Below are 13925 nucleotides of genomic sequence, written 5' to 3'. Positions count from 1 at the left end.
TGACTCTCCAAAGGAGTCTTTGAATGACAGCTGTCTCCTTTTTCCCCTCAACTTTCTGATTAGCTCATCTATCTCCAGTTTTAATAATAAAACTCAAATTTCCAGATCTTTCTAGCTTCATGCCAATTTTTTAATGCTCAGCTGGCAAAGGTGTGCAAGCCCCTAGCATGAGTTGTTGAGTTGTAGATCTTTTTTCTCTTCAGTTACTTCCAAAAGTCTCAAACGTATGACTTGCTGTGTCTAAATCTGCCTTCTAAACCACCAGCCGGCATCCTCCCTCTTCTCCCCTACTTTCAGTGGCAGAACCCAGAATCCACCATGATAGCATGAGAACGTTTCTGTTACCAGGCCCTGGGTCCCTCCATAGGACCACAAAGCCCAAAGGAGTGAACTGTAGGTGACATGCTCATATTTTTAGAGCACTGAATTCTGCTTGAGACAGTTTATTCCAATTACTTTAGAAATACTTGAGAAATCTTTTTTGTGAAGGTAAAATTCTATGCCACGAAGCTGTAATCTTGGCATCTCTTTCCCTCATCCACACCTTATTCCAGATAATCAGATCATTTGAGAAGTAAGTGGCCCTTTTTTCAGTAAAGTTTAGGGCTTCTACTTAGTTAATAAACTTTTGTTTATTTAATATTTTATTAACATGCCTAAACATTTTGCTGAAAAATACAACAAAGCAAGAGATGCATGCTGACCAGAAGTGATCTTCTGCAGTTTCTGGATCCAGAATGTTCACCACAGCTCCAGGTGCTAAGCAATTGGCTTCCCGCCTGTGGTGCTATTGGGAGGTGGGACCATAGAGGCTGCAGGTCCTTAGGGGCTGTGGGACCTGGGCGTTTCCACTCTTGTACCCACAGTGAGCAGCTCTCGGTCCTCCACATGTTCCCACCATCACGCACTGCCTCCCCACAGTCCCTAGCGCAATCTGCACCACTGCACAGGACAAACCTCTTCTCTTTATTACTTGAAAGATTGAAGGTATTTGTTCCAATAATAAAAATCTAACACAAAGTCATTTGGGAAATTTAATATAAATAACTCAAGACTTTCTCAAAATAATATTTCTCAGGAACATCAAATGTCTTAAGATCAAATACCTTCCCTAATTCTTATATAGTGAATTTTGTGATGATGTGAATTATAAAGGTTTCACCAGTGATATTGTTATCAATTCTTTTAATATATGATACGCTGGGCTTATTCTCTCTATACTATGTGTATTTTGTATTTTTACTTCTTTTTAACCATATGATTTCTTGTTGCTGTCATGTGTTATGTTCTATAAATGACAATTTATAAAATAATAGTATTTTAAATTGACTCATGTGATTATCATTTATCAACTATGAAAGTTGCTTCTCCCAATTTTTCCCTCTGCCTTACACAACCAAGCATCTGAGGAAACAACTAGAATATTCCATAAAGCTGTTAAATGACTTCAATTCAAAATACAGCCATGCTCACTGCATCTTTCCTTCCGCTTTCACAATTCTCTTTCTCTATTTTATCCTCTTAATTTACTTATTTCCTTGAATTCAATAAAGTATATTGCATATAACATAAAACATATAATAGTAAACATAATATTTCCTTTGGAAAATGAAGTTAATACTGATATGCCCATTTGGTTCTCAAAGCTAGAGGAAAAATACCAGTCAATTGCGTGTCTGATGTTACATTTTTACTGATACTATGCCTATTTCTAACCTGTGTTCTAGAGTCTAGGTGTTTTATTTATTACTATGTTCCTGTTAAGTTGTAGTTTCCCACAATGATTTTGAAGAGAGAAATTTTTATTGTTCTACAGAATACAGTCTCGGGGCAGCTTGAGAAGTGTTACTCCAAAGATCAAATCTATATCTATGTGGGAGATATACTCATTGCTCTTAACCCTTTTCAGAGTCTAGGTCTGTATTCCACTAAGGTATGTATCATGCCTTGTACTCTCCTACTTTGTACAAATAATTATATTTTCCAGATGATTGATGTAAATGGATGCAAAAAAAATTTTATCTAGCACTTTCAAAACAACAATTATAGAATTGCTGTTAGAATATAAATATAAAAGAAATAGATGAAGTCGATCTAGATGCGGTTTCTGTTCTTCCTTTCTCCAATGGATGTTAATTATATCCAGTTACTAGCAACAACTTGATACTACATAGCATTTTACTAAACAGATGCTTTAAAAGTGTATGTTTAGTATCTCCCTCTGAACCAGGTATTTGAGATTCAAAAATAGAACTATAATATATGCAAATATATAATTATATGCAAAATATATACTTAGTAGTTGTAAAATTTGGGAGTTTAACTGTTCATTGTAATATATTGATTGGCTTCATTATTACCACACAGTGTGTATTTTATGAATATGATATATAATTATCAGGTATTCAACCCTAATAGTTTAAATATAGAACTAAACTAAACTGTTTTCATTTTTAAGTGGACCTATTCTTTTCTTTCTATACATATGCATAGAAGTTAATTAATATTGTACCTAATAGTTATTTTAATCATGAAAAATACATAGCTATTTCCCATTACCACTCTCAAATTTATAAGAATAATGATAAATTTATGAGCTGTGACATAGACCAGAGAAGTTGGGCTTTTTTATACATTTGGGCCTTACTATACCGTGTGACTGCATACAAACCAAGTGTGACAATGCAGATTAAATGAAGTATGAGGGAAAAAGTAGTGGTTGCACATTAGACATTATATCCAAAGAGTAGTCTACAGCATGATACTTGATTGTTGTATTTATAAAATTTTTTATTTAATCAAGTTATAGTATTTTGAAGCTTTAATTTCTGCTTTGGAAATAACATGCAAAAATCTTTTAAGTCTACTTCCAGTGATGTCATATTCTTTCACATCATACCATATGCATGGGCTGGGTTTTTGGGTTTTTTTTTGTTTTTTTTGAAACAGTATCTTGCTGTGTACTTTAGGCTGGCTTTGAACTCACTGTGTAGCTCAAGCTGGCCTCGAACTCACAGCAATCTCCCTGCCTCAGCCTCTCAAGTGCTGGGATTAGACGTGTGCCCCACCACGCCTGGCTTCCAAGGCTGTTTTATGTCAGACTTTTCTTTTACATAATTTGTTACAATTTGTGCATGTATATATGTATGTATGTGCAGTGTATGTAATGATACTATGTTGCCATGAAATGATATTTTTATTTATATTTTGCTTTTAAAATTAGAACCATATCTGTAAATAATCCACATCTTAAATAAAAAGAGAAAAAAATTTAAAAGCCTAAAAGACATATTCTTTTCAACCTCAAGCATTCCAGACTATATATTGGAGCAAAGAGAACTGCCAACCCTCCTCACATTTTTGCAGTGGCTGACGTAGGCTATCAGTCTATGGTCACGTACAGTTCAGACCAGGTAAGGCGAGTCCTGTTGCACTCTCAGAAATTCCCCTTCTAGCTTCTGGTGTGCCAGGTGAACTCTGTGAGACTGAAGTCTTCTCACAGTCTCCTTTTCTTCCTATGCAGTGCATTGTTATTTCTGGAGAAAGTGGAGCTGGAAAGACTGAAAGTGCTCATCTTTTAGTTCAGCAGCTAACAGTGCTCGGAAAGGTAGAATTTACTTTTCTCTGTACTAAAATATTGCTATATTTTAAAACTTCATATAACAGATAATTTTCTGTCTTGTTCACTAGTTCCCACATTAAATAATGCTTGGAAATTATAACAGATAATTATGTTTTCAGCTAAAATATAACAAATAACATTAAAACATATATTGTGTTTTGAAAATGTTGCAGTTTTTATATTCTTATTAGGTACATTAACTGCTTCGCTGTTGCTGCGACAGAATCTCAACACCTATAACATAAAGAAGAGGATGCTCTGGGCTCAACATCGGTGGGTTCTGCCTGCCCATGGCTGGCTGACTCCTCCTACAAACAGCATGGTGGGAGGGCAGGTGGAAGAAGCTGCTCACTCCGTGGCAGCCAGGAAGCAGACAGACAAGGAAGGAGTTTGGGATAAGAAGACACTCTTCTAGGTCCTATATCTAGTGCCCAACATTCAGCCGGGCCTGCCTACTCACAACCTAGCCAGCTACAAACTCATCGGTGGGCTTATATACTGACGGATACAGTTCTGCAGTGACCTAATCACTTATGAAAAGCTGCATCTCTGAACCAGTGAGACTTTTGGGGAGACAACATTAGGAAAGTCTGTAAAGATGATTTTCTTGTTAGCCCAGTACAGCTGTTGAATGTTTTCTATATTTTCTCTCCTCTTGTCTCTAGAAGACTAAAATAGTTATTATACCAAAAATCAATTGCCTATGTAATATATATATATATATATATATATATATATTGACCAATTAATTACAAATTGAAGTTTAAAAGTACCATTTACAATAGCACCAAAAAGCATAAAATATGTACACCTAAATCATATATATACATATATATGATATGTATCCTAAAAAACAAATAAAAATCATAAAAGAAATCTAAGAACTAAATGGAGGTATATAACATGTGTATGGCTTAAATCATTAAATGTTACTGAGGTCTTTCTTTTATAAATTGATTTGTAGGGGCTGGAGAGATGGCTCAGTGGTCTAAAGCACCTACTTGAAACAAGCTTGGCAATGCACAGGGACTGTGGTTCTATCCCCCAGCACCACATGCCAGCCAGCCCTGCCCCCTGGTGGGCTGAGCTGGCCACACACACACACACACACACACACACACACACACATAAATAAATAAATAAATAAATGTTTAAAAAAAAATCTCACATAAATTGATTTGTAGGTTCAATGTAATTGTAATAAAAATCTCAGAAAGTTTATTGGTGGAAATTAACACACTGAATCAACAAGATATGTAGAAAGGCAAAGAAATAGAATTTTGAAAGCAACAAAGGTGGAAAATAGTAACTCTCCCTGACTTCCAGATGTACTAAAAGGCAGTAGTCAAGCAGCGAGCTACTGAAGGATGCCCACTGTGCCCTTGCCACTTTTGCTCTTTTCTGCCACTCTGGGCTGTTGCCCTGTGCCATGCTCCCCTGCCTTGGAGCCAGCTGATTATGGACTGAAACCTTACAAGGGACTGCTCATACCATATCCTGTACATATACACTGCCAGCAAGTCATCCTCTCAGCCTGAAGGACCATGAAGTGCTCCCTAGGCAAACACTGCTGTTGGCAAAGCTGCACATGGATCTCCCATCAAGATCTTCACAAAAAAGGGACAGTATGGCAGCACCAGTCTTTCAAAGAGACTGCCTTTCAGCAGCTTCTGCCACCAGAGTGACAACCAAAATGTCTTCAGAATAACAAATGTCGCAGGATACCTCCTGCCAGGTGTGTCCAAAGGTATAACACTCCACCTTGGTTTTGAACACTGGTTAGAACTCTTTGTCAGTCACTTGTCTCCTATGCAATGAGGTGAAAAATGAAGAGAAAATGCAGAGACAGCCCATGGGAGGGATAGATTACATCTCTCACACTAAGAGAGAAAACACAAAGTAGGAAAACTTCTTAAGATATAAAAACCAAAATCATACAATGTTATTTAAGATAAATATGCATAATATTGGTTTTTAGTTAGTTTTTATTTGCTTTTAGTAATTTCAGTGTGTGTGCAGCTTTCTTTGTTAAGACACTAAATTTAAAACCATAAAGGAATATACATATAAAGATGAATGACTTCGAAAATGCAAGACCAGACACTGCCTTGCAAAACAGAGCTCTTGAGGTTGGTCCTGCCATGATTTCATTGTGCTGAAACTGACTGGAATTAGCTCTCCAGAGCTGGGCACATGCTGGACACTTCTATCAACAGAAGGCAATGCTGGCAAAGGAGAGGCTGTTCTCCTTGGCTGACCGCAGAGATGATGGGGCCAGACAAAACAGTGACCCGGCACAACGTGCACTGCACACTTAATGAAAGTCACATGGCAGGTCGCCCACAGAAGGCCTGAGCCCTCAACAAGCCTTTCAACCTAATTAGTGGACTGTGAAACAGAAAAGATTTCCAAAGTGGCCATAATGAAAAGGTCAGAAAATAGGAAATACAGTGAGCCTCTGATTTCAGGAGTTCTGTTCTGGGACAATGTTTGTAATTTGGATTCATTTATAATCTTACAAAAATGAGTCTGCTTTACAGTACACCTGTGAAAATTCACAACTGCAATGTTCCTAAGTAGGACACTTTCTTTGTGGCCATTCATCTGATAAACAGAATTTAACAGAGACCATCTCTGAGGAAGCCTATACACACAAAATAGAAGGGATTTTAAATGGATTAAAGAGCTAAGACTGTAAACCTATCAAAAGAAAATTAAGGAGAAAACTTGATGACATTACACTTACAATGGTTTCTTAAACACAACATAAGAAATATAGTCAATAACAAGAATAAATTGGATTTAGTCAAAGTGGAAAACTTTTGTGCATCAAAAGACTAGCAACAGAATGAAAAGCCAACACACATAATGGGAACAATGTTTACAAATTAAATGTCCAACAAAGCGCTACTATCCAGAATGTATATTAAGACTCCTACATGCAAAAACATAGAAGAAACAGTGCAATTAAAAAGTGAGAAAGAACTTGAATGGACATTTTTACAACGAAGAACGGACAATGGGCAAGAAGCACATGAAAGATGCTCAGCATTATTAGTCATCTGGGAATGGCAGATCTGACACAGAATTCCATGCAATTTCACATCCACTCTGATGGTTACAAACAAGCACACAATGACAGCACAACAGAGAACAGCAGATGTCAGCAAGGGTGGGAAGAAGGCAAATCCCTCGTGCAAAACTGATGGTAGTGTAAAATAGTGTAGTCATTGTACAAAACAGGTACTGCTCAAAAAGTTAATAATTACCATATAAGAGAGCTGTTCTAAAGCAGGGTACCAAACAAATATTTGTATGTAAATATCCATAGCATCCTAAGCCACAATGGCCAAAGAATGGGCACAGCTCTTGTTTATTGACAGATGAATGAATGAACAAAATATGGAATATATATACAATGGAATATTATTTGGCCATAAAAGGAATAGAATTCTAATGCAACTCAAATTTTTTAAAAAATAGATAAATACAACTTGAATAAAATTTGAAGATGCTAAAAAGTTTTTTTAAAAAAAGCCAAACGTAAGAGTACATGCCTGATTTAATTCATATGGAGCATATAAAAATACAAGTCTAAAGAGACATATGGATGATTAGAGATTAACAGGGGCCTAGGGCAGGGAGGCATAGGGATCTACTGTGCAGTCCTATTGAGGGTTTTTGTTTGGGGGAGCATGCTTATTGCAAATTTGTTATATTGTTATTTTTTTAAAGTAAATTGAAAAAACTAGTAAAAAACAGAAATGATACTAAATTTCACTAAACAAAATGATAGAAATTCAATAATGGTTGTTATATTGCATTTTGTTGTCTTTAATTAGTTGTTCAGATTACCAGATATAAGCATGCAAAATTGGTAAATATATATATTTATTGATATATACTTAATTATATATATATTAATTATATATTTAATACATATATAATTTTATATATACATGTATATATAAATGAAAGAGAGAGAAAAAAATTAAGCATTAACTGCTCCTTTAAAGAAGCTGTTCAAAGGGAAGGAACAACCAGGATCAGGAAAAGGAGAAAAGAAAGAAGGAAGAAAGGAAAGAGAAATTTATATGTATAAACACAGGATAGCCTGGATAGTTGTACTGCTGATTTCTGCTGGAGATTCTTTGGATGATAAAAAAAAGGGTTAGCAATGGTAGTGATAATTGGGCAATATTATGAATGAATTTAATGCCACTGAATTTTCACATAAAATAGTTAAATAGTAAGCTTGATGTCATGTAAATTTAACCACAATAAGAAAAAAAAAGGCTAGGAAAAATATTGGACATACATTACAGCCAAAACACATGGGTATCTTGATTTTTTTTTTTTTTTGATACCAGGGATTGAACTCAGGACCCTGTGCTTGCCAGGCAAGTGGGTATGTTGACTTATGAGATTCCATATAACTTAATAAAAAACAGCTGAAGTACTTTGCAAGAGTACAAAATAAACAAATATGAAAAACTGTTTCATTTTGCTAAAACTTAAATACCATCTGAAACAAATAATTGTTTTTTAAATATTGTTCTGATGATTTAGAATGCTGATATAGAATGCATTAGTGGGAGTGTCAATTAATCAACCCCCTTGGAAGTTTTGGCAACATTTGTCAAAGATATAAGATGTCTGTATATTTCATGTGACAACTTCAGTAATACTAAATTATATGATCGATATACTGGTAAAAAGATTGAGTTGTTGAGTTTGTGGAGCTTGGATTAGCTAAGAAAAAGTCCTCCAATTTTCTGCGGAGAAATAAAAATAAAAATAATAAAGGATGACATATAGATTAATGGAATACAATAAACAACCTGCATATATTACTTATTTTTAGGAAAGGCACATGGTCAACTGGTGAGGAATGGCAGTCTTTTAAACAAATAGTATTGAAATAATTTCATGTGCCTAGTGTCCCTTCTCCCCACAATAAACTTTAGACATCATATCTGATAAAAATTTAACTCAAAGTGAATCATAAGCCTACATGTAAAATCTAAAGCTATAAAACCTTACAAAACATTATTTTGATCTTGAGTTGTCAGCCAGTAAATTCTCAGATATAATAAAAATGCATAATTCATAAAAGGACAAATTGAATTTTTACTCAAATTAAGATTTATTCTCTGTTGATTCTGTTGTACCTAGTTATTTAGGCTACATGAAAAAAACTTTTAAAATTCAATATTAAGAAATCAAAAGATAAAAAAATAGAGGAAAGATGTCAATAGTCACTTCACCGAATGATACATAAATGATATATGATGATGTATAAATGACAAATAAATAGAAAATTGTTAAACAACAGTAGGCATTTGGGAAATTCAAATGAAAACTACTATTAAACACATGTTATATTAGCTAAAAATTATTTTAAAGATCTTACAAGGATAAGTGCTCATTAGGATGGAATGCAGCTGGATCTCTCATATGTGGTACAAGTAAGAATAAAAAAATGGTGCAACCACTTTAGAAAATAATGTGATTTTTTTTTCTAAAGCTAAACTACATTCACCATGTGATCCAGGAGTCCTACTCCTGTTTATTCAGAAGAAATAAATGCACATGTTGATACAGAAACTAGTAGACAAATATTTATAGTGATTTTTATTGATAAGCTTCAGAAAGAGGGAAAAACCAAATTAAAGAATAGATAAGCAAACTGTAGTACATCGTAAAGCTCAACATTACTAAGTAATGAAAAGGAACAAACACTCATACAAGTAGTGAATCCCATTAGATGAATCACAGATATGTTACTCTAAATCAGAGAAGTCAGACTGAAAATACTATGTGCCATATAATTCAATTTCTATGCCATTCTTGTATACAATGACATACAATGGGATACAGTGGAACACAGGTGAGTATTAGGTGCTGGAAGCAGAGGGAGAGATAACTATAGAAGATCAAAAGATAATTTTACAGGGTGAAAAAAATTATACTGGAGACTAAATGGTTGTATGTATTAATAGTATATGTCAATAAAAACTTTCAGCTGTACACTATGAGAAATGAATCTATATATAAATTATACATTAATTTTTTAGAAGATGTTGAAGAGTCTTTGATTTTCCACTAAAGCCCCTAAAATGAGATAAGACAATTATATTTTCTCATTAAGCTAGCAACTTAAATATGAAGTAATTATATACAATTAAATCTTATGAAAATTGTATTATGATCTACATAGTTATAATTAGAGCCATGGCAAAAATTGTACCAACACTGTGACTATACAAATTTTATATTTTGAATACCATAGGGTACAGGTGAGATCTAATCTCTCTATAAAAAGAGAAGTTTGCACAGTGCAAATCGACTCTTAGTTGAGCCTAATTTGTATTGAAAATGATAAGTAGAAAGAATTTAATGTTCTGTTGAAAAGCAGTCGACTAGTTTAATATTTTTTATGAGGGATGTAGGTATGGAGTAAACATGTACTCTGTTCAGTATGCTAATAACCTCTGCTCTCAGGACCTATTGTCCTTGTGACTGAAAGAGCTGGTAAGGATCAGAAAGAAGCGGCCACCTCGGGGATCTGATCTTAGTCCCTCTCCATGTCTTTGCCTGTCAGCCCCCTAGACTATGTCTAGGATACAATAGAGTAGATTTAGCACAGTGAAGTAAGATGACACACAGGCAGGGGCTAGGGAAGCTCTGCCTACCACTGTGGGTACAGTGGCTGAGCACCTGAGTTAATCTCGAGGGCCATAGGCGAAGGCTCTGCCACCCTGTCTTGATTTGTGGGCAGATAGAGATTCCCATGGATAATGAATTAAATGTGTGTCTATTGTCTTGTAGATGTCAGCAAACTTGTAGATCTAATCTCTTCATCTTGACCTAAATCTTAAAATGTAATTTAATTGTGTATCCACATAGAGAGAACCCTTCCCTTATCAGGTCTTATCTTGCTTTTACATATCTCCTTGATGGAAGATTTACCCTATGCAAAACTGGGGTGTTTGGTAGAACTTAACTTTGGTATATGTGTACCTCCAACCCTGGATATTTAATACAGGTTAATGATATTATTCTACCTTTTGCATCACTTCAAAATCAGTACAAACCATTTTTAATACAAATTTTATCAAAATGTATGTTACTTGTATATTTTATTAATGTATTTGTGTTAGTACAAGTTTGCAGTATGCAGTGATTACATTTATTGTGAGGAGTTTGTGCATGTAGGTAACACATCCTAATGCTTTGATCCCTTCCTCTCCCATCCCTCCTTGCTCCCTCCAACTCTTGATCCCCTTCCCACTTGGAAATGCTCTATTTCCATTTTTTCTTTGATTCTTTAAAAAAAATTTTCATTCCTTCCCTCTCCTCTCCACCTCTTGTTCTCCTTCCACTTGAAGGATTGTTTGTTTGTTTTGGTGGCTCAGGCTACCTGAAGGGCAGGTGTGGTAAGGCAGGTGAAGCTAGAGATTGAACCAGGGTATCCTGCACCTGACTGTGTTTGCGTGAGCAGGCATTTAAACAACTGAGCTAACCGGGAGGCCCCCCCCCTTCACACTTGAAAAGGATCTCTTTACTATTTTTATTATTTATCTTTCATTTTGCTCTTTATATTTGAGGTTTCTCATGTAAGAGAAACTGCAATATTTAAACTTGTGTGTCTGATTTCTTTCACTTAACATTTTGGCCTCAAGAGGCATCCATTTATTTACAGATGCTTCAAGTTTGTCCTTCTTTATGGCAGAACAGAACTCCACTGCAGCACAGAACATTTTTTAAACAGCTAAATCTGTACTGATATTCAATGCTGTCCTTTTTAAACCCCTTCTTGACTCTTTTAGAATACTCCCAAAAATCCTCACCCAGCCTTAAAACTTCAGGCTGACTGCTCCTTCAGTCCCTTCAAATTCTGGTGTAGTCTAGTTCTGAGAAATTGGTTCTACTCCACTTCCTCATGCTACAAAATGTCTAATTGACACAGATGACTTCAACAAGGTATTAAGGTGTAGCACTGGCCATAATCTTGTGCTAATTTCTGCCAAGATGGAAGTGACTGGTACCTTCTCAAACCTCTAAAGTGGTAGAAAGGTGGACATATCTTTTTAAAAGTGGATTGCTGTTAGTCCAAATAAATTTCTCCCTGGTGAGGTTTTAGGTAAAGTGATAAAGAAGAAAAATAAAACATAATACTTGTTTGAGAGCCAAAGCTTAAGAGATGGAGTAAGAAAAAAACAGAGACAGCCAGCTGGACTGCTGGCCTTAGTTGGGGTTGCCCTCTCCCCACTACATTCTGGACTGCTCTTACAGTTCACAATTCACTGTCCACCACTTAGAATCCACAAAGCATCTTACTCTTAGTTTCAGGGTTAGCAGCTGCGGTGAAAGCAAGGGAAACGGTTCAGGCTTTGGGGAGGTTTGGGTGGGGCCAGTTTGGGCAAGTGGGAATAAGAACAGCGAGAGGTGTATTCCAGAAGGTACAGATTGTTTATAATTTTTGTCTATAAATCATGACCTAACCAGAACTGTATTTGAAAAGAAAATATAGAGTAACTTTTTGCCTTTTTTTTTTTAAAGAATTAAACAAGTGAATACACAGATGGGTGGGGAAACACAGCCGAGACTGTAACATCTGGTAATCTATTGAGAAGATATTCTAGGGTCTGTGTCTATGTAAAGTGCTTATAAAGAAGTGAGATCTTTTTATGAATATTTTTATGCTTTTTAAATATCTTGACATCATCTTCCTAGGCTAATAACAGAACCTTACAAGAGAAGATTTTACAAGTGAACAATTTGGTAGAAGCATTTGGTAATGCCTGCACTATTATAAATGACAATTCCAGCCGATTTGGAAAATACTTAGAAATGAAATTTACCTCTTCTGGAGCTGTAGTGGGTGCACAAATCTCTGAGTATCTTCTGGAAAAATCCCGAGTTATCCACCAAGCTGCGTAAGTTCATGTTCCAGTATCCCGTTTACTGGGAAGCATCAGCAGAGACAATGCTTCTTAGTAGGAAGAGGTCTTTCTCATTTAACACAATTTTATCAATCACTTAGTTCAGGTTTGGCACTTAGCATTAGAAGCAAAGAGGCCCCTGAGGATTGTCTTATTCTCACGTGTTTTATTCAGCAATGAAATGAATAAATAACCCAAAATGATGCTGCCAGACCAAAAAACAAACAAAGCTTATCACAGAAGTTCTAAGAGAGAAAATAAGAACAAGCCCTGAAATAGGATGTTATTTCTCCACATGAAATCAATGCGAAATTTAATTAGAAATAACTAAGTCTGTTTCTCTTTTAAATCATGCTGTATATAAACAGTCCTTTGGATTCCATTCTTCGTGTGTTTACAAGGAAGGGACCAAGTGGAAGATTCAGAAGTGGGCTCTGTTGTATTACCAACTGATTTAAGATGCCAAGATATTCTATATTGATTTGACAGGAGATTAAATTCCTTTTGGTAGTGTCTCCTGCACCTCACTCCTGAGGCAGAGTACCTGACCCCCACAACTTGAGGGAGTGCTGGATTTTGGCTCACAGTTATGCTCCATAGTTGACCGGCTTCAAGGTAGAGACAGGATGACAGGTGAACATACAGTGGGGGAGAGCCATGCACATCATGGTGGTCAGGACGTAGATACAGAGAGAAAAGAAGGGCTAGTGGGGAGACACCCTCCTCCAGGTCACACCCAGTAATCTAATCAGGCACATGCACCAGTAGAGTCAACACTGGATTAACAGGTAGTTTGAGGCGAGTGACAATTTTCCTCTTCTATATAATGACTTCAAAACATCTTTTGTTATTCTGATGAGAAAACTAGCTATACATTTGATTTGTACCCTAGTGGTAATTTTGAGAAAGCATGATAAATTATAATCTTCCATTTCTCATGTTGTTTTCATGCCATTCATGCTGTACTTTATCATAGAAACATTGCATGTTAAATTCACAACTATTGTTATATGTTAATGTTAGTATTTAATACAAATACATTTAAATTTGCTAACATTTGATTTATGAGTAAATAATGCATATGGGGCAGAGTGTAAAGTATGTGCATAGCATCCACAAGGCTGTAGGTTCAATCCCAAGCACAAAATGAACAAAATCATGAATACAGATTGCCTGGATTACAGTTCTTGCACACAAAACCCAGTGTGGATAGTTACCATTTGGCCTTCAAAGAAATGTATGTAAGAAAGCATTGTTAGGCAGCTTTGAAATATGGCTTCAGGATTCATTAAGAGATGGCTCATTAGAATAAGTGGTGCCTGGTAAGTGCAAGGGCCTGAGTTCAATTCTCAGTT

At 35.7% G+C, this 13925-nt stretch overlaps 1 protein-coding gene across 1 annotated transcript in view; it reads left to right on the top strand.

The window, feature by feature from the left end:
* The window catches only part of Myo3a (myosin IIIA), a 180483-nt gene that overhangs the window by 91652 nt on the left and 74906 nt on the right, over positions 1-13925 (top strand). The window contains 4 exon segments of the mRNA XM_004641883.1: positions 1817-1933; positions 3309-3413; positions 3524-3607; positions 12362-12564. Coding sequence (XP_004641940.1) covers positions 1817-1933; positions 3309-3413; positions 3524-3607; positions 12362-12564 — 509 coding nt within the window.

Source organism: Octodon degus, unplaced genomic scaffold, assembly GCF_000260255.1.
Source record: "Octodon degus isolate 3935 unplaced genomic scaffold, OctDeg1.0 scaffold00145, whole genome shotgun sequence".
In the NCBI taxonomy this organism is placed as follows: domain Eukaryota; kingdom Metazoa; phylum Chordata; class Mammalia; order Rodentia; family Octodontidae; genus Octodon; species Octodon degus.
The sequence above is the reverse complement of the archived record's forward strand: the minus strand, read 5'-3'. Positions and strand labels throughout refer to the sequence as shown.